Source organism: Eublepharis macularius, chromosome 8 (assembly GCF_028583425.1).
Source record: "Eublepharis macularius isolate TG4126 chromosome 8, MPM_Emac_v1.0, whole genome shotgun sequence".
Lineage (NCBI taxonomy): Eukaryota > Metazoa > Chordata > Lepidosauria > Squamata > Eublepharidae > Eublepharis > Eublepharis macularius.
The window spans coordinates 3,456,810-3,478,807 of NC_072797.1; the positions used below are offsets into that span (position 1 = coordinate 3,456,810).

The 21,998-nt window shown below is 48.0% G+C and overlaps 1 protein-coding gene across 3 annotated transcripts in view; it reads left to right on the forward strand.

Annotated features, from left to right (window-relative positions):
• The window catches only part of MYORG (myogenesis regulating glycosidase (putative)), a 37,766-nt gene extending 16,204 nt beyond the window's left edge, over positions 1–21,562 (forward strand). Inside the window, exons 1-2 of one of the 3 annotated variants that reach the window (XM_054986437.1) lie at positions 12,342–12,447; positions 15,459–21,562. In XM_054986437.1, the coding sequence (XP_054842412.1) occupies positions 15,664–17,700 (2,037 nt within the window). In that variant the 5' untranslated portion in view covers positions 12,342–12,447; positions 15,459–15,663 and the 3' untranslated portion in view covers positions 17,701–21,562. Of the gene's footprint in view, positions 1–12,341; positions 12,448–15,458 lie in introns of those variants that run through there. The other 2 variants (XM_054986439.1, XM_054986438.1) reach the window with 2 other exon arrangements.
• The last annotated feature ends 436 nt before the right edge of the window (positions 21,563–21,998 follow it).

Below are 21,998 nucleotides of genomic sequence, written 5' to 3' on the forward strand. Positions count from 1 at the left end.
CGATGACATCATTTCCAGGAAGTGATGTCATCGAACGTGGCGCAGCCACCCACCCACCCCGGGAGAAAGAAAGAGAAAGGAAGGGAAAGAAAGAAGGAAAGACGTGGAAAGACATGGAAGGAAGGAAGGAAGGACATGGAAAGACATGGAAAGAGGGAGGAAGGAAGGAAGGAAGGCTTCAGCTGGGAGGGGGGAATCCAGCTTCTCTCAGCTGAAGTTTAAAGCCCATTTGGGGCTTCCCAGCTTCAGCTGTCCAGCGGGGAAGTCTTGGGCTGCAGGGAGAGGTGCTGGGATGCCGTTCCGCCACATTGTGGCTGGGAAAAAAAACCCTGATGGCCCACTATAGAAGGGCATTTATGCTGGCTAGGCTACATGCCTTTCCGTCTATGGTTACTGAGGGCCGCTATGCTGGTTTTCTTTATTTGGATAGAATGTGTAAATGTGAAGATTGAGACTTTGGAACATATTCTGTTATTCTGCTGCTTTTGGGAGGACTTGAGGAAGAAATATTTAGGGCAATTTACATTTTATAAATTCTATCTTTCTTTGCCGAGATTAATTCAGATGTTATTAGATAATGATAAAAGGACACGGTTGTCAGTCGCAAAATTTCTGTCGGCGGGAATTAAATGTAAAAAGGGATAATAAAAAGGTTGTTTCGGAAGCGTGCTGCTTGTGGCCAGTTGGGCGTCAAAGCAATATCGTTTCCGTAAGTGGTTTCCGATGGGGCCTTTGTGCGGGCGTCTGAATGCAGCTGCAGGAGGTGCCTTGAATGCGTTACTCACGGAACACTGTTCATGGAGCTGCAGCTGCGGACTTCTCAGCCCTGCCATTGAGCACTTGTGTTGCCGCAGAAAGAAAGTGTTCCATTTAGGAATGGGATCCCTGGGGTCAAACCCTTCCTAAGCCATGGAGCGGCCTATTTTGTGTGCTTGTTTAGAATATTTTTTGTGCCACCTTTCTACCCAAGTAAGAGCCAAACTACACGAGATGCCTGACATGTGGTGGGTTCATGCAGGTTTCCCTGGGAAGTGAAGTCGGGCCAGCAACGGCAGCCGGGCCAGAAGGACGGGAGGGAAAGAGTCAGTGAGGAGAGGCCAAAGAGAGCCGTCGGCCGCTGCTAGCCACCTGTCAGCTTCGCACTCCCCTCGCTGACTTTTTCCCTCCCGTCCTTCTGGCCCTGCTGCTGCTGCTGGCCCAACTACACTTCCCAGGTAAACTCAGGGCCGGATCGAGGGGGGGCAGGGGGGGTAGTCTGCCTCCGGCGCCACCAGGGAGGGGGCGCCGGGAGCAGCTGCCAGCTGCCAGAGGACGCAGGCAGCCTTGCAGCACCCTGCGCTGCCTTTCGCCTGCCCCGCAGGACAGGGGGCAGCCAGCTGCCCCGTCATGCGGGGCAGGCGAATGGCGCCGGGGGCCACGTTGCCTTTTGCCTGCCCTGCAGGGCAGGGGGTGCCCGGCAAGCCGGCCGCCCCCTGTCCTGCGGGGCAGGCAAAAGCAGCGCGGGGGGCTGCGAGGCCTCCCGCGCCATTCGCCTGTGGGGAGGCGAATGGCACGGGCGGCTTCCCGGCCCCGCACGCTGCCTCCGTTCCGCCCTGTATGATGACATCACCGAAGTGATGTCATCACGCAGGGCGGGGAGCGCGTGCACGCTGTGCGTGCGTGTGAGGTGGCCGGCCAAGGGTTGCCTCGGGCGTGGGCAACCCTAGATCCGGCGCTGGGTAAACTTGTGCAAACCCTCCACATGTCAGGCGGCTTGTGTCGTTTGGCTCTAATGGTCTCAAGGGGCAAACAATCAAACAACTTTTTAAAATACGTATTATAAAACCAATTAAAAACAACCATTGAAACACACAATCAGGAAGGAGGGTCAGTGAGGGAATGCTGAACGAAACAGATGTCTTTGTCCGCTGGCAGAATAGAGTGATCAAGGGGTTCAGATGGATCTCCCTGGGGAGGAACTTCCGTAACTTTGGTGCCATGACTGAGCAGGCCCTTTCTCAGAGCGTCACCCATCTAGCCTCACACGGCGAGGGTGCCCAAAGACCTGGTAGGTTCATATGGAAGTAGGCAATCCCTAAGGTATGCTGGCCTTGTAGGACCTTGCAAGTCAGTACCAGGACCCTGAATTTGCTCCCTTAGAAGAGAAGAGTGGACCACAGCCAGGGCTTTTTTTTCAGCGGGAACGTGGTGGAACAGAGTTCCAGAACCTCTTGAAAATGGTCACATGGCTGGTGGCCCCGCCCCCTGATCTCCAGACAGAGGGGAGTTGAGATTGCCCTCCGTGTGGAGGGCAATCTCAACTCCCCTCTGTCTGGAGATCGGGGGTGGGGCCACCAGCCATGTGACCATTTTCTCGGAGGGCAACCCACTGAGTTCCACCTCCTCTTTTCCCAGAAAAAAAGCCCTGGCAACAGCTATTGGCAGTCCTTTAGGGCTATTTTTGTTGGTTCAGTGCCCACACTGCTCTGGTTTATCTCCTTTCTTCTGCACAGATACCATGTCTTAGGACAAGGAATGGACTGAGAGCTAGTATGGTGGCTAAGAGCATGGGTTGCAAGTCAACTAGGACATCCTGAGTCCCAAATGTCAGTCATAACTTCACTGGGTGCTCTCAGGCAAGCCACCAGCTCTCAGTTTCCCACATCTGGGGTGGAGTCATGGCACAAGGGTGGAGCATCTGCTTGGCATGTGGAAGGTCCCAGGTTAATTCCACACCATCCAAGGGCCAGGTAGCAGGTGGCATGAAAGACCTGCGACCCTGGAGAGCTGCTTCCAGTCAAAGGAGAGCAGGTTGAACTTTGTAGACCAAAGGTCTGTCTCGATAGAAAGCAGTGCCATCCATTCATATGTAAGATGGGGATAAAAAATGCTGGCCTATGGTACAGGGTTACTGTAAGTATTGCTGAGATCGCATGTCGGAAGCATTGTGTAAAACCAAAAAGCTTTTATAATGTGGTATCTGCTTCAATGGTATTTCTGCGCCGGTTACTAAGACAATTCCTCCCGTTGCTGCCACCACAGGATGTGGCTGAAAGTATTGCGCCTGTGAGCCAGCTGATGCATATCGCTGCGGATGAACATTTTGCTTTGACTTGGACCTAACACCTCCCCGTGATCCTCTTCTAAGCCATGTGCGTGCTGTTAAGTTTGCTTTGCAGCTGTCTGCTTCTAATGACAGCTAATCTGTTGTGGTAACTAATTTGAAAAGCCCTGTTAAGTACTCCTGTCAAATGCCAACCGCTCCCTCCCTTAATCGCTCTCATAAGTGAATTGAAGCCCACGGCATCCATTGACCAAGACTGGTACGCGCAAACGTCCCAGAGCCGCTTGTAAGAGTTCAGAGTCGGGGTTCCTTTGCTTCTGCCCACTCGTTTCCCTGATCAGGAGCCTTTTGTGGTGATGTTATGAAACTCACCAGCCTCCTGGCAGAGACGGCTGGTTGCCTTCCGTCTCTGCTGCTGGCACTGGACTTCGTGGCTGGAAGCCCGATGGGCTGCTTTGAAACAAACAAGAAGGTTTGCAGTCTGTCTGCACCTGAATGCTGCTAGAAAAGATCCCACGCTGAAGTTTTCCCGTGCTGTCTCCTTTCCAGGCCTTGTCTCCTTTATTACAGAGCCCTGAGTCAGAATTTCAAGGAATAAATTTTTAAACTAAATGAACGTCCAAAGGGAGGGACGGGAGGACTAAACAATCAAGCTCCTTCTGAGAAGAACAGAAGCACAGGGAAAAATGGAAGGGGGAGAACTCGGGGCAAGCTTCGGGCACTAGCAGAGCTGGTGACGGGCTGGCATTGCTGGGCACTCATTTACCAGGGGCCTGGTAGAGCCCCTCCCCCTCAACTGGAGATGCTGGGCGGATCTCCCATTTCTCAACTGAGAGGCGGGCATGGGAGCAGAAAGCAAGGAAGTCCCACTCGGCTGTCTCCTTCGCGTGCCAGGCCCACCGTGCTAAGGAATACGGGGAAGTGATGTTCTTTGGTGTCCAGCATAGTTGCAATTGGGGGGAAAGAACTGAGTCACGGGTGGGGGGACCTGGCCTCTATTGGGGGGAGGCACTGGTGATCAGACACCCTAATAACCTGCCAATGGCCCTTAGGAAGAGACTGAGCTAAGAGCTGGGCAGTTCAGAGGGCAGATCTTGCCTCTGCTGCCAGCACGCTAAGTGATCTTAGACAAGCGCTCTCTTGGCCGCTGCTGCCAACAGTCTGCCATACAGGGGTGATATTATTGATCTACCCAACCATGTTTTTTGACAGAGAATTTGTCAATGAAGTGCTTTGAACCCTCCATCAGTGCTTGATTCCAGAAGATGAGGGACCGTGCCCTGCCAGATCTCTTGGCAGGATGGGAGCTCCTGGGCTCCTCTTCTCCACTTGATGCTGCCTCTTGTAAAAGAAGAGACCAGGCATTGAGTGGAGGGAAGCACCGCATTCCCCTTATCTCTAGTAGGACAGGCGCTCAGTCCTGCCCTTTCCTGTCTTATTGCACTTAAGGGAAAGAGAAGATCGGGGCAAGGAAGAGAAGACAATCCAGGCCTAGCAGGAATTTGAGACTCGTTGGCTTGATCTAGATGGTATGAACTGAATTCTGGCGCTTTTTCTTATAATCATGGAATCATAGAGTTGGGAGGACCTCCAGGGTCATCTAGTCCAACCCCCTGCACAATACAGGAAATTCACAACTATCTTCCTGCTACACATCCCTGGTGACCCCTGCTCCTTGCCCAGAAGCTGAACTGGCCTGGGGGAAATTGCTACCTGATCCCAAGGTGGCGATCGGCATTATCCTGGGCATGTAAGAAGGGGCCATGAGAACTAAGCCCGGATGTAACCCTTCCTGCCTTCCCTCTCGTGATCTGCCCAGGTTCACAGAATCTATGTTTTAAAGAACTCTTCCCCCATGCCAATCAGTGCATGCTTACACTGTAATCAGTCCTTAAAAAGAAAAAAAGCCCAAGAGATAAGCCAAGAGATTTTATGTATTTATTTGTTTATTTTTATTTACTTTGGATTTTTATTCTGCCCTCCCCACAAGGGCTCAGGGCGGATTACAACAATTATTAAAGATATTTCATACAATATAAAACCATAAAAAGTTTAAAAACATTCAGTATGCAACAAAATAATAACCAGATGGCAGCAGTCAGTAAATGCTACTTAACAAACCAAGAGGCTTGATGGCCTCTCTACTTAAAAACCTCCAAAGAAGGAGAGCCCACCACCTCCCGAGGCCATGTCTCCTGTACCTCTAGCTAGCTACTTATCCATCACATTTTCATGCCACCATTCCTTCAAGGAACGCAGGATCATATCTATGGCTCTTCCTTCCTCATTTTGGCCTTACAACAGCACTGTGAGGTAGGCTGTGCTGCGAGACAGAGACTGATCCAAGTTCACACAGTGAGTTTCATGGCCAAGTGGGGTTTGAAATAGCCTCAGTTTGCCTCAGAGCAATGCAGAAAGGGAGAAGGTGTTTAACCCTTCACTCTCCGCTCAGTTCCACAAGTTGTAACCAGCTTCCCACCGCATCTTGAAGTCTAACAATTAATACGACATAAGTATTCATGGGCCTGAATCTCCTCATCAGATGCGTGATGTGATGGGAAGGCTCAAAGACGCTAACGATAGAGAGGAAAGACATTTATAGGGCCAAACTACATACAAGGCTTATCTCTTGGGCTTTTTTTTCTTTTTAAGGACTGATTGCTGTGTAAGCATGCATGTTCCATGTTTGTTTGGCATGGGGGAAGAGTTCTTTAAAACATAGTAAAGAGTCTAGTAGCACCTTTAAGACTAACCAACTTTATTGTAGCATAAGTTTTCGAGAACCACAGTTCTCTTTGTCAGATGCATCTGACGAAGAGAGTTGTGGTTCTCGAAAGCTTATGCTACAGTAAAGTTGGTTAGTCTTAAAGGTGCGACTGGACTCTGCTATTTTGCAGCTACAGACTAACATGGCTAACTCCTCCGGATCTTTAAAACATACACACCATGGAATAAAGAAAGCTGACAGGAAGAAAATTGATTCCTTTGAAATGTGGTGCTGGAGGAGAGTTTTGCGGATACCATGGACACCCAAAAAGACAAATAAGTGGGTACTAGATCAAATCAAGCCTGAATTCTCCTTAGAAGCTAAAATGACAAGACTTAGGGCCAAGCTACAAGTGACTACGTGATCAAGTGGAGTGCAAGTGAACAGGGAAGAATACATGTGAGTCTGTTCACTTGCCGTTCAAGTGTCATTCGGCACTTGTAGCTTGGCTCTAAAGCTATCATACGTTGGTCACATCAAGAGAAGACAAGATTCTCTGGAAAAGTCAATAATGCTAGGAAAAGTGGAAGGCAGCAGGAAAAGAGGAAGCCCTAAAACGAGATGGCTTGACTCAGTAAAAGAGTCCAGTTTGCAGGATCTGAGCAAGTCTGTTAATGATAGGATGTTTTGGAGATCTTTCCTTCATAGGGTCGCCATAGGTCGGAGACGACTTGACAGCACATAACACATACACACCATGGCATAGTCCCAAGATGAATCAGGCCTTTACGTGACTGATATTAGAACGTTTTTGATCTTTAGAATACGAGATAATGCTGTTTCAATTTGGAAGAATGATTCTATTGCTATGGAGATGTATAGCATTTAAGTGATTACAACTCAGAGGACTGACTGAGTGAAATGTGTTTAAATGGGTGACCCGCTAATGAGTCAGCAAGAGATCCCCCTCGGACAGCCTTCTGCCATCTGCCCAGGGCTGCTGGTGCAGCTTGGCAGCTGAGCGTCTCCCTGGTTTAAACCTATCGCTTGCGGTGTCTAATCTCCTCTAATGCCCCTGTAATCCCATTATTGAAAACAACCAAAAGGCTTGGAAGTTAAAGGGATGAAAAGATTTATGTGGTTCCCCCCCCCCTTTGTCTAGGGGGGGGGAACTTACTCGCTTGCACCTCTGCCCACGATTCGATCTCTGGCCTCTTGAAATCATGTTAATACCTTGTTAATACTTTGCGGGCAACGCCCACATTCAGGGATGTGTCTTGGAAGTGCACGTCGGAAATTCTGTGTTCCAAACTTTGGTGGGGCCATGGCAGAGCATCTTCTTGGCATGCGGAAGGTCACTGGTTCAATCCCCGGTATCTCCAGTTAAAAGGACCAGGCTGTCGGTGATGTGAAAGGCCTCTGCCCGAGACCCTGGAGAGCAGCTACCCATCGAAATAGACAATACTGAATCGGATGGGCCAAGGGGCTGATTCCGTATGAGGCCTCCTCAGTATAAGGCACACCTGAGAATCAGCTCCCTGGGAATCCAGGCATGGAATTCTCAGCCCTCCTGAAATGTCAAGGCCAACTTCTGTGATGTGTGTGAACATAGCTCGTCTGTCAGGAGCACCTGCTCCATCCTTCCCATCTGCATGGAACACAGTTGAAAGCTCCCTGGTTTGGAAAACCTTCCGTCCAACCTCAGTATGCCATGATGTCCAAATGCAGGCATAAGAACATAAGAGAAGCCATGTTGGATCAGGCCAATGGCCCCTCCAGTCCAACACTCTGCGTCACACAGTGGCCAAAAAACCCGGGCGTCCTCAGGAGGTCTGCCGGTGGGGAAGGGACACTAGAAGTCCTCCCACTGATTGCCCCCCCCAAACACCAAGCATACAGAGCATCACTGCCCTAAACAGAGAGTGCCATCTATACCTTGTGGCTAAGAGCCACTGATGGACCTCTGCTCCATAGGTTTATCCAATCCCCTCTTGAAGCTGTCTATGCTTGAAGCTGCCACCACCTCCTGAGGCAGTGAATTCCATGTGTTGATCACCCTTTGGGTGAAGAAGTACTTCCTTTTATCCGTTCTAACCCGACTGCTCAGCAATGTCATTGAGTGCCCACAAATTCTTGTATTGTGAGAAAGGGAGAAAAATCCTTCTTTCTCAACCTTCTCTCTCCCATGCATAATCTTGTCAACCTCTATCATGTCACCCCTCAGTCGTCGTTTCTCCAAGCTAAAGAGCCCCAAGCGCTTTAACCTTTCTTCAGGCACCTGAAGATCGTCTTGTGGGGGGCAGACACTTGCCTTTGGTTGTCACAACAGATTGATGCGGGGGGCTTCTCAAACCAGGAAGCTTTTGCTCATGCTCCGTGTGCAGGGGAAGGGAGTGTGAGCGCATGGTGCGCATGTTTGTGTTTGCTATGTAGAGTTTTGATATGTCTTCTGAAGCGGCTACAGCCATCACCGCCCCGTCCCAACCTGAGATTTCTCTCTCTGCTTCAGCTAGCTAGTGATTTTAGAACTTTTTCACACACTTTGTTGCTTGTGTGTGCAAGGCAGATGAACACTGAAGGATGTGTCCATTTGGATTTGTACCAGGGAAGCACCAGTACCCTGTAAATTCCAAGGCCCCAGTTATATGCTTTCTTAGACCCGCATTGTCTCAACCTGCGTACCTCTGTGAGAGTCAGTTGGTGTGTTATATGAACCAGGTCCCCCAACCTGCTATGAATTCCAGACACAAGCTTCAATAAAAACTCAGTTTATGGACTTAAGGAGTATTGCAAAGCATAAAGCACTCAAACACAGACAACATACAAACAACGAATAAACCTTACGGTTGCTAGCTCAAATCTGCCTTACTAAAACATACATACCTAGCTTCTCTGGCTGGCATCTTTAGTTATTTCTCACCTGTTTACAAAACTTGAGCTCTTGCTCACGCCGTGCAGCACAAGGCTTGCTGAGATGCCAAGCTAGTGTGAAGATTCCAACTTCTTCCTCACATATATTGTCGAAGGCTTTCACGGCTGGAGAACGTTAGTTGTTGTAGATTTTCCGGGCTGTATGGCCGTGGTCTTGGCATTGTAGTTCGTGACGTTTCGCCAGCAGCTGTGATTGGCATCTTCAGAGGTGTAGCACCGAAAGACAGAGATCTCTCAGTGTCAATGTGAGAGATGGACACTGAGGGCCAAGCTACAAGTGACGAATGACACAGGTTGGACACTTGTCAGCTTCCCTCAAGTTTTGATGGGAAATGTAGGCAGCTTGGCAGAATGTTGGACGAGTGACAGTTGAAAAGTCCATTGGACAGCAGTCGGAGAGCCAAGCTGCAAGACCAGGATGCCTACATTTCCCATCAAAACTCGAGGGAAGCTGACAAGTGTCCAACCTGTGTCATTCGTCACTTGTAGCTTGGCCCTCAGTGTCAATCTCTCACGTTGACACTGAGAGATCTCTGTCTTTCAGTGCTACACCTCTGAAGATGCCAATCACAGCTGCTGGCGAAACGTCACGAACTACAATGCCATGACCACGGCAATACAGGTTCTTCCTCACATGATGGTATAGAATGGAATGGAATGGAAGAGAAGAGAAGAGAAGAGAGGGGAACGTGGTGATCTAAGAAGCCATCTTTTCAAGCCTCAACCCATCGTGCCACAACTCAAGAGCCAATCAGGGCAAAGCTCTTAATTGGCATTTCAGCAGTATGGGAAAACTGGAGAGTGTAGATAGAGCTCTGTGAGACAGCCTCCCACTGTCCCGTCTCTAGGGAATGGAGGCTGCTCTTCAGGTATCGCCAGTTAGCTTGGCCAGCAAATCTTTGCACTAGGCCAGAATCCCAACGACGCTTAGAGGCTCTGAGCCTGAGTTCAGCCATTTTACCAGAACCTGGGCTCTAAAGTCACAAGTTCCTTACATGTGCGTATCCAGATTTAATCTGAACGCAGCCCTCAGGGAGGTGGATTCAGCTGGTTTATGCCACATTAGACTTTTGTGGTCCGTCTGCTTCGTTCTCTAGCAGAGAATGGTGTTTCTCAGGACTGTTACCTGATACCTGCCCGTGGCTCAGCAGCAGAGCATCTTCTATGATTCTCGGTATACAGAAGGTCCCAGGTTCAATCCCCGCCATGGCCAGTTAGGAAAAGGTAATAGGAGATGTGGAGGACCTCGACACCCTGGAAAACCACTGCTGGTCTGAGCAGGCAATACTGACCTTGATGGACCGACGGTCTGATTCAGTATTTGTGTGTTTAATCAAACTTTTCCACAGGAAATTCTGCACCCGAGGTCTTCATGAAAACAGGTGTTCTGCCACTAAGTTATGCCCCCTCCCTAAACCTCTTTGTAAACTCCATTGCAGAATAGCAAGAGGTTGTAACTGGTATAACAGAATGTCAGACGAAGACTGGGGAGATTAAGGTTCAAATTCCCATGCAGTGAAAAAGCTCACCGTCCATCAGTCTAACCTACTACACAGGGTTGTTGTAAGAACACAGTGCAGGGAGGACCACGTATGCCCTCCTGTGCTCCTTGGAGAAAGGGTCGGATAAAAATGTGTAAATAGATTTGTTAAACAATAGAATGAACTGCCTAGGAAAGTTACAGAATCTTCTTTGAAGTTTTCAGAGTTGAGGTTCCTCAGGCATCTCCCAGGGATGCTTTGGGTATGGGACCCTCTGACCCTATGCAGATGTTCTGTCTGTATGTGTGGCAAGCCTGCTGGCCACACAGAGCTCCGCACATTCTTCTTGTTATTGGTACAGGGGTTAACATGCATGCATCCAATTAGGTGTTGTAAACACTCTTGGGTGTACGTGGGCAGAGCCCTTAGAGACAGGTGTGATGTGCATTCTAGGCCAGTGGGTGCAATTTTGATGTACACCCCCACAGACATATACACAAATAGATCATCGGCTTAGGGCTTTTGTCTTGAGAAGCCGTTCTACGAGAGACATTGTGTGCATCTGTACTCCTTCAGTTCTGTGTGCGATGCTCTTTGCTTATAATGTCTGGTAGAAAACAGTAGCTTGGCCCTGAAAATCATAAGTACAGGCACAGTTGAACTGACTTGGGAGATCTCTCAGATGCCTAAAGGCGTAGAAATAATATTAAAATTAAAACCCTTCTATGCTGGAATCGCATAAACGTCTTTTATAAGAATCTGTGGGAATTACTCGTTTATACTCCTCAGAGTAAACGAATTGAACTGTAGGAACTTGAGCAACTTGGGGAGATGCCTGTTTAGGGTTGCCAGCTCCAAGTTGGGAAATTCCTGGAGATCGGGGGGTGAAACCTGGAGAAAGTGGTGTTTGGGGAGGGAAAGGGCCTTGGCATGGCATAATTCCATAGAGTCCACCCCCCCCCCCCAAAGTAGCCATTTTCTCCTGGTGAACTGATCTCTGTGGCCTGGAGACCAGCTGTAATTCCGGGAGATCTCCAGCCACTATTTGGAGGCTGGCAACCCTATGCCTGTTCCATTAATGATTGTGTTTTTAATGATTTTTTTTTTGTAACAACGTTTTAGTATAGAATAATGATGCTCAGCAATCGCAGAGTAAGTTCCAGGAGAGCTGTGAGAGCTGCAGACTGGGTTCCGATAGGCTGTGGGCCACAGGAACGTTGAGGAGCCAGTTTTGCACGTCTGTTTTTGAAACCGCCAGGCAATATGTTTGCACACATCTTCAGTCAAGCAAATGGCTTCAGGAGCACGCCTCTGTCAGCAATGTGTTCTAGCAGAGCCGTGGTAGCTGCTGGCTGGCTCCTCCTTCAGCGTTCATGACCTGATGCCTGATTTAAACATGGCGCAGGTGAGGCAGAAGAGCACACCTGTGTGACTTGGCATGTGCTCAGGCTCTCGTTTAAATTGAGCTGCTCCCCATAGGGTTGCCAACCTCCAGGCGGGAGCCTGAAGATCTCCCAGAATTACAGTTGATCCCCAGGCTACAGAGGTCAGTTCCTTTGGAAGGAATGATTGCTTTGGAGGGTGAACTCTATGATATTATACCCTGCTGAGGTCCCTCTTCCTCCAAAACCCTCCTCTCCCCGAACACCACTCAAAATCTCCAGGGATTTTCGAACACAGACTTGGCAACCCAAGCTCCCTGCGCAAGCAGCTGTACATGCAACCTTATGCATGCAACATGAGCACGCCAGTGCCCAGGCGATCTTGGGCATGCTAACAGTGTAGCTGTTTTACATGGGCGGCAGCCCAGTGAACACAATGCTGACTTCATACAGAGTTGTGCAAAACAAGTGAGCCAGCAGCCAAGTGGGGCTGCCCAGACTTCGGGGAGGGGATGTTAGCGCAAGCCTTGGAAAGAACTGCAAGCGTGGAAAAGCAGGCGAGGGCTCCGTTGCCTATTAGGAAGGCTCTCTCCCGAGGCCTTGCTGTTTATTAACAAAAATAACCTGCCTCTCATCGGGGAGGGAGGGCTCTCGATTCTTGCGGAAATCTGATGCCTTCTCAGGGAGGGACTTGCCTTGCTCCCAGTTAAAGATGGGATCTGATTTGACAAGTTTACAATCCCTTTTATTGCTATCCTGGGTGATTATTAATTAGCATGACCTCATAAAGATGCTGAGATTGCCAGTCCTGGCTCTGAACAAACAACCTGGCAGCTGTCCTCTTGTGAGCAAATGGCCCAAGAACTTCTCCGCCTGACTGTTCGCCTCGAAAAGCCAAGGGTGGTACGGTCTCATCTTAAAAGGATGATTAATTTAATTAGCAGCTAAAGTCTAACTAATAATCAAATCAAATGTGTAAGCGTGCATGTGTGGGTGGGAGAGGGGAGCTGGAATTTGGGGTGGTGCAAAAGATGAGTAGACCCGACGGTCATCTGTCGTAAAAGGCAAAGAGGGGGCAGCACTATCTGTAATAAGGGTGTTAATGATCAAAAAGAGTGTAAAGATCTGGAAGTGAAATGTGTAGCTGTGCAAACAGGGGAGACGAACCAGGCAAGATTAGAGGTGCCGGTCAGCCCTCAGCAGTCTCCTTAGGAGAACCACCAGTTACCGATTTAGGTTGGCCGTCTAAATCGAGTGTGCTTGTAAGAGCTGGATGGGAACTCAGTTATAGGATGTTTATAACATCCCCGTTGATTTAAAATAAAATTTCAGCATTAGCAAAGCGCTGCGGTCTGTGGATTCCTTCTCCAATGATCCGCTCCCTATTGCGGCAGCTTCATCACTCGCTAGTCTCCGGCCATTATTAATAGTCAGCAAAAATTACTGCTATCTTAATAATTTCCTTAACATTGGCCGCAGCATGCACTCTGGTTGGGTGTTTGATTAAACGGATTGCCCGTGTTGGGAGCTGTGGGAACTCTCTCGTTTCAAAAAATGGGGAGAGAACGGCTAGGGTAGAGGTCCACCTTGTAAGAGGACTACTGGCTTTTGAACCCCAACGTTTGTCTTGTAAGGTGGGTGAGGGAATTGTCTGAGTAAATGAACATTTGAAAAGATCCGTGGCCAACATACCACACCGTTTGATCTTGAGGCTGGCATCACAAAGGAAGCTCACAGGCCAATTTGCACACATTATTCTGGTGGGATGGCGGCCTCTGAAGAATGCTGACACACAGAGTGCCAGATGTCTACAATTTGTGTGGTGCGGCTATCAGGCCTCAAGAACATGTGCCGACTGTGGGCACTGAATCCTCTGTGGGTAATGAGAACTGTGTGTGGTATGTGCCCAGTGTGGTGTAGTGGTAAGAGTGGTGCTGGACTAGGATTTTGGATATCCAGTCTGCCATGGCAATTTGCTTAGACAGGTCACGTGCTCTCAACCTAACCTACCTCACTGGGTTGTTGTGGGGATAAAATGGAGGCGAGGAGAATGGCATAGACCACTTTGTATTTCCACTGGGGAGAAAGGTGGAGTGTAAATGAAGTAAATAAATAAAAAGATAGATATTATGTTTCTGTATGGATTACCTTGTGCCCTGACCTGGATAGCCCAGGTGTGCCTGATCATGTCAGATCTTAGAAGCTAAGCAGGGTTGGCCTTGGTTAGTAAGTGGATGGGAGGCCTCCAACAAAGGCGAGGGTTGCAGAGGCAGGCGATGACAGATCATCTCTGTTAGTCAGTTTGGTATAGTGTTTGACTCCTCACTCCTCTGCTTGAAGCCAGCAGGGTGACCTTGGGTCAGTCACAGCTCTCTCAGAGCTCTCTCAGCCCCACCCACCTCACAGGATGTTTGTTGTGGGGATAATAATAACACACTTTGTAAACTGCTCTGAGTGGGCATTAAGTTGTCCTGAAGGACAGTATATAAATCGAATGTTGTTGTTGTAATCTCTTGCCATGAAAACCCCTCTAGGGGTCGCCATAAGTCAACTCTGACTTGAGGGCACCACACACACACACATGTATTTTCTTGTACTTTTGTAATACCTTTTTCTGCATTGTCGAACATGTCATGTCTAATGTTTTTTCAGATTTCTGCGATCCTATTACAATCCTTAGATGTCTCATCCTATTGATTTAACTTATGTTGTCTAATCCACCTTGAATCTCAGGAAGAAAGGCAGACTACAAATGATGTAAAAAAATAAAATCAATAAATAAAACGTGGTCAATAAAACCCAGTTGCTATATAACAGGGATAGGCATTTTTTTCCTGCCAGTGTGGCTCATCTGGGACTTACTTCTAAGAGCTCCAAAGATGGACACTGGGTCCCCCTTTTTCCAGCACTGGCCCCACCTCCCGTTCTGCTGCTTAGCAGTTTTCCTGTAGCATTGCCCCTGCTAACTGATGCTGCACACAGCAGGCCTACACTCCTGGCAAGTCGTGAAGCAGTTTAGAAGAACGTGCTGTCAAGTCTGAGCCAACTTATAGCGACCCTATCCATGGGGTGATCCAGGCAAGAGATGAACACAGGTGGCTCGCAGCTACCTGCCCCCCACTTAGCAACCACCCTCTTCCTTGGTCGTCTCCCATCCAAGTACTAACTGGCCAACCCTGCTTAGTTCACACACACTAACAAACTGGGGTCAAACTAGACTATCCAGGCAGCCGAAGCAGCAGCTTAAGGGATGGATAAAGACTCCACAATGTCCGTTGTGGCCCCCAAACCATATCTAGCCCACCTTGTCTATACAGCCAAGACAGTTTAATGGCTGTCTTGGTGGACAGTCACATTTATTTGATACACTGGATGATGTGCAATATGTGAGCTGTGCAATATGTGTTGTTGTTATTATTATGTATTAAATTTAAATTTATTAAATTATTAAAATGTATTAAATTTACACAAATAAACACAATAAATAAAACAGTAAAATCACAGATTCATAAGATCCAAAATCCACGTTCAGCGGCATAAATTACAGCTCCACAACATAAATTCCCAGTGTTCTGGGATGGGATTCCCCTCACCCTTCCCAACAACCCATATAAGGAGAAGAGAGGGGGTGGAGACGTGAGTTGATACTCAGTTGGTCACTTCTCATGTGTGGGGGCGGACGGGGGCGGACAAGGTGTTGGCGAGCAGCTGTGTTTTATTGAATCGCACCGTTATAGGTTTTATTGTTATGCTACCCGTTTTTATCTTTTATATTGTTTTTATTGATGTGGTCTGCTCTGAGCCTGCTAGCGGGGAGAGCGAACTATAAATAGAAATAAATAAATAAGTAAATAAGCCTTTTAAATATATACTTTACTGACCTCCTGTACTAATCCTCCATCTCTCTTTTTCAGACTCTTACATTATGGGATTGAATGGAACCAGGGGGGGAAATAGCGGAATGAAAACGACGTGTCTCTTTTAACATGAAAATGAAAAGGACCCCACCATAAAGAGAAGGGAGGGAAGCTATCTGCTAGCAGCTTATATATGCTTCAGATCTCTGCAGAAAATTTACTGTCTTTGTTTTGGAAAGAGCTCCCCAGATAGGACGGTACCATGTATACATTCCTGCCCGAAAACTTCACTCCGGTGAAGCAAAAAGCACCCAAGGAGCTGAAGCCGATGGTAGTTGCCATAGTGCTGGGGCTGATACTTTTCATTGCGGCAGTGATCGCTTGGTGCTATTATGTGGCTTCCCTTCGGAAGGCAGAGAGACTGAAGACAGAACAGATGGACTTGAAGTCGGATGGGTTCATCATCAAAAATCAGAACGGAGAGGTGGTCTTCAAGGTGGCCTTCCAATCAGGGGCCTTGGATCTGGAGTCGTGCTCCAAAGAGGGGGAAATTCTAACCTGCACCAGGTCAGACAAAGGGAAGCTCAATTTTTTCATACAGACGGTCAAGCCCAAAGACACAGTGATGTGCTACCGTGTCCGGTGGGAGGAGTTTGTGGCGGACACCGTGGTGGGACACAAAATGTTCTGGGGGGACGCCCACTGGTATGGGGGTTGTGAGATGAGTGTGCAGCACTGGCCAATCATGCTCCCAGGATACCAAGAACCCATGCCATTCGTGACAAGCGATGTGTATTCATTCAGGAACAGCTTTGGAGGCATCTTGGAGCGATACTGGGTTTCCTCCAAAGCAGCCGCCATCAAGATTAACGACTCGGTGCCCTTTCACCTTGGGTTCAATGCTTCTGAAAGGTCACTGTTCTTCCAGGCCCGGTATAAAGATTCCCCTTATAAGCCTCCCTTGGGACAGCAGCCTTTCCCAGAGCTGAGTTATCGTGTGTGCATAGGTTCAGATATCACATCCATCCACAAATACATGGTACGGAGATATTTCTACAAACCTTCTAAGATACCTTCAGAAAATGCCTTCAAGTATCCCATCTGGTCCACTTGGGCCTTGTACAAAAATGACATTGACCAGGATAAGTTGTTGCGCTTTGCAGAGAAGATTAAAATGTACAAATTTAACTGCAGCCATATAGAAATAGATGACACTTACACACAAGCGTATGGCGATTTTGACTTTGATCCAATAAAATTCCCAAACGCGACAGAAACATTTAAGAAGCTCCGAGAAGATGGGTTTAAGATCACACTGTGGATCCACCCATTCATAAACTACAACTCCTCCAACTTTGGGGTTGGGATAGAGAGGCAGCTTTTTATCAAAGAGCCAACAGGAAGGCTTCCTGCCATGGTCGAGTGGTGGAATGGCATTGGTGCCATCTTGGATTTCACCAACCCTTCAGCCAGAGATTGGTTTCAGAGTCACTTGAGGCTACTTCGCTCCAAGTATGGCATATCGTCTTTCAAGTTCGATGCTGGGGAGACAAACTATCTTCCCAAACAGTTCAGCACCTTCCGTCCCTTGTCTGATCCCAGCATTTGGTCCAGGCGATACACAGAAATGGCTATCCCTTTTTATGAGCTGGCTGAGGTCCGAGTTGGCTACCAGTCTCAGAACATCTCTTGCTTCTTCCGGATTATTGACCGGGATTCGGTATGGGGATATGAACTTGGGCTGAAGTCCTTGATACCTACCGTCCTGACGATCAGCATGCTGGGATACCCTTTCATATCAGCTGACATGATTGGTGGAAACTTTTTCCCCAACAAGACGGATGGTGCTGTGGAAATCCCAGATCAGGAACTTTATATCCGCTGGTTAGAATTGTCAGCCTTCATGCCGTCCATGCAGTTCTCCAACCCACCCTGGCTCTATGACAAAGAGGTCATAGAAATCGCCCAAAAGTTCACACGGCTCCATGAATCTTTGGTTGCCCCTCTCTTGTTGGAGTTGGCTGGGGAGATCACCGACACCGGAGATCCCATTATACGGCCCATCTGGTGGATTTCTCCCAACGATGAGGCGGCACACAAAATCGATTCCCAGTTTCTGATTGGGGACACTCTCATGGTGGCTCCGGTCTTGGAAGTGGGAAAGCAAGAGCGAGACGTCTACCTCCCCGCTGGCAAATGGCGCAGTTACAAAGGAGAGTTGTTTGAAAAGACACCCATCTTGCTCACGGACTACCCAGTCGACCTGGACGAGATCGCTTATTTTGTTTGGGTCTCCTAATCTACTTCAGCTTCCATGGCCAACAGCATTTTAGCTTTGTGAAAGTAATCATGCCTTATTCTATTACCGTAAAAACTAATCATCCCTGTGGTAAGGGAAGGGGGAAACTGGCAATGGTTGCACATGAATCTTTCAAAGATGTGAAAGATCTAGCCCTGGTTGAATTTCTAGGAGGAGGTGAAGTGAATGTCACAAGATATGCACAGGAAGCAAAGGACCTTTTTAGACCCCACTCAGAAAACCAAGAGCTCCTCTCTCTCTCGGTTGCTTCATGTGCACACACTCGAACATATTTCTTCCGTTTTTAAAATATGCCATTAGAGCCACAGGCATGCCGCTCTTGGCTCTTCAAAATCCATGAAAAAGCCTAGTACCTTTGACTGGGCTCCAAGTAGCAGGCTGCGAGCTGGACGATGCAGGCTGGGTCTTTCCATAAGCTACAGGAATCTCTTCCTTGACCTCTTCAAATGTGAGCCAAGGGAAGCTTGCATATGCAGAAGGCAACGCGCCCTGCGAAAGGGACTGAGATTTTCGGAAGGGGCAACATGCAGGGTTTCCACAGCACAACTCGCCTTAAGTTTTACAATGCAGTAAGCTATTGTTTGAAATAACTTTTTTTCTAAAGAGGGTAAATCTAATTATTGTAGGCATAGATGTATGTGTATAAATATTTTTTTTCCTTGTCTCGTGTTGGGCAAGGCTGGAAATATGATCAATAAAATCCCTTCAGAACTGGGCTGGGCAGGTTACTCAGCTCTGGGGTCTTTGGAGGAACACCCAGTGGGGGCTTCTTGACTGTCTGAGGCAGTCCTTCCCTGCTGGCCACCTTCCTTCCTGCACAATTTCTGGATAGCAAAAGGTCTCTGCTGTGGATGTGACAATCCCAGATGTCTTTTAAAGAGATGTTTCAGGACGCTGAAATCCTTCCTTTCCCCCAGGCATCTCAGCATTGTCAAAGATGCCTCTCTAGCTGGATTGAGGCCTGGCTCAATCAAGGTATACCCATCACCTCCTCGGCCTGTGCCCCGCCAGCCAGTGGTAGCGCAGGCTCAGGAGGGAATGCCACTCACGTCCCTTGCCACCCATGGCTGGAGTGGAGCAGTCGTTTAGCCAGAGAACCAGTCCTGGCGTTGTTGGTATAGGACGGTTTCCTTTCAGCGCTTTACTAATTCCCAGGAAGAGCATCTAACTGCACCCTAATAAAGTGCGACTTCTCTGGTCCATGGCCCCCTTAGATCCTCTGTTAAGGAGGGAGGTACGAAGGGAGGGGGACCCAAACTTTTACTGTTGAATTTCCAACTGGAAAAAGAATAAAATTGTTGTGCCAAATGGGTAGGCTTGTGACTTCTTTTCCAAGACTGTAAAGAAATGGAAACTGGCATTTGAGGGGAGCGGCCGTGGCTCAACAGGGGAGCATCCACGCGGCATGCAGAAGGTCCTGGATTTAACCCCAGGCGTCTCCACTTAAAAGGATCTGGTAGTGGGTGACGTGAAAGAATTCTGCCTGCGACCACGGAGAGCTGCTGCTAGTCTGAGTAGATAACACTTGCCATGATGAACCGATGGTCTCATTCGGTATAAGACAGGTTCATATGCCCACATCTTGCCCGGTAAAGCATAGATGCCTGTTTTTCATTAGGAAAAGGTAACTTTTTTATAGGTCGATCACAGTTACCTTCTCTGGAATCACATTGACGTTTCAGCAGCTCCTATTCAGCATCCCGTTCGGTGCAGTGGTTACGAGCGGCAGGACTCTAATCTAGAGAACTAGGTTTGATTCCCCACTCCTCCACTTGAAGCCAGCTGGGTGACTTTGGGTCAGTCACAGCTTCTCAGAGCTCTGATTGTCGCAAGGATAATAATAACACTTTGTAAACCGCTCTGAGTGGGCGTTAAGTTGTCCTGAACGGTGGTATATAAATCGAATGTTATTGTTGTTATTATTATCCCACATATAACTGGTAATTGGAGCATCCTTGGAGAAACTGACTTGTCATAACGTTCTGTTAATTCTCCTGAGTACAAGGAAGTTCTACAGAGATGTCTCAAGGACTTCCCATTTTTACAATCTCCAAATTATTAATAAGTGGTGAGGTGCGCAAAGGGTTGCGCATATTTAGCTTTTAAAGATGTTTATAAATTCACCTCATATAATTGCTCATGAACCGGCAAAGAAGAATTATGCAGTTCTGGTCATTCCGTCTAAAAAAATTGTGGAGCTGGGACGGGGGCAAGAAAGGACAGCCAAAGTATCAAGAGATTGGAATCCCTTCCCTACAAGAAAAAGCTGAGGAGTTCAGAGATTTTCTGATTTAGAGAACAGTTAACTAATGGGATACATGATCGTTTATAAGCTCCCCCCCCCATTGTATTAAGTCCCTCAAATTATTTTATTTATTCGATTATTATTATTTATTCAATTTGCAATCCGCTCTTCCCGCCAAGCAGGCTCAGAGCGGCTAACATGCATAGAGTCAATACAGTAAAAATATAACCACAGTTAAATAACATTATATAAAATATAAGAATTGTAGGAAAGAGAAAGAATCCAGTAGCATCTATAAGACTTACACAATTTCTGGTAGAGTATGAGCTTTTGTAAGTCACAGCTCACTTCTTCAGATACCTGAGACTCAGGAAAGCTCATACCCTACCACAAATGTTGTTAGCCTTATAGGTGCTACTGGCCTCTTGCTCTTTTCTATTGCTACAGAGAGACTAACACGGCTACCCATCTTGATCAGTTAAATTGGTTGGCTGTAGTTTCAGGACTGACAAACCAAAGTAATTCTCACCATTAACGTACGGAGGTAGTGATGGCCGCTACATTTAAACTGAAAGGGGACTAGACAAGTTTATTGAGGATTAGTCTATCAAAGGCTATTACATTAGCCAGGAGAATAATTCAGTCTAGCCTCCAGATCCAAAGGCTGTATACCACATGAGGGCCAGTTGCTGGGGGGAGGCGAGAAGGAGAAGGTAAACCTTTGGTACATCTTATGTTCTTAAGCGCATCATGCACTGGAAACTTAAGAGGAGCAGCGTGGAGAGGGTAGAATGACAAGGGAGACAACAGAAAGTAAACTGCAACAGAGTGGGGCAAACACAGGCATGACCTAAAGGTCAGGGAACTTCTTCACACATGACAGAGTACACAGATTGGACCTGGGTCAGACTTAACACATTCATGCGTGAGTGGGTTTTTTTCCTTCATTTCTGCACGGGCATTGCCCGATTAGGATCGAGACTGTGGGGCATGTGGAGAAGAGGCAGCGTCCTCTCCTGCACCCTTGCCCAGTCTGAAACAGTCTGGGGCGGGGGACGACCACTGGGCCCATTGGGGAACCCTACGTGTATTCTAGAGACCACGCTTAGAGCAATGATTTTTTTTACAGATTTATTTGTATGTCCCTTTCCCATCTAAAACCAAAGCTGGAGGGGCTAGACTACCCAAGGGAGAGATGCTGAACTCCCCCTCTCTGTCTTCCTCCCTTGCATCAGCACCAAGCATTCCTCCCCCCACCATTCAGCTTGCTTCTAACATTGGAATCAGGCTGGGGTTAAACACACACAAAAGACAGTATGGAGAAGTTGAGGGTGGGTGGGTTCAGCTCTCTCCCCTCCTGCAACCTTTCTGAGGTAAAAAACCAGACTGTCCCAACCCCCATTTCAGGCTTGCATTAAATGCAATTTAGGGTTGCCAAACCCCCCAGGTGGGACCTTCCAAAATGGCAGCTGCTTTCCAGACTAGAGATACCAGTTCCCTTGGAGAAGACAGATTGTGTCATCACACACACTACACTTGATCTTAGCCAAAAGACCGAGAAGCAATATTTTCTCTTTGCATAATTTGTATGGTGGTCTTATGACTGTAATAAACAATTATGACAATGATTGTGTCCAGGGCTTTTTTTTCTGGGCAAAGAAGTTGGGAACTCTCATCCGTGGCAACTCCTGGGAAGAGGTGGTGTCCCTATTACTACATTTTCCCAGGACTCCGTGATGATATCACTTCTGGGAAGTGATATCATCATGCAGGTCATGGCTGCCCTGGGAGTGCTCCCATGCTCCACGGGGGGGGGGGGGGCAGATCTGGCCTGGATCAGGCCAAATTTGGCCCAGCTTGGGCCTGAATCAGCCCAGAACAGGCCACTGCAGCACGGGGGAGCACTCCCCAGCCTGGCAGCGGCCCGTTCTGGGCCATTTTGGGCCCAAATTGGCCCGAAACGGCCAGGATTGGGCCTGAATTGGCCTGGAATGGGCTGCTGCCACATGCAAGAGCACTCCTCCACCTGGTA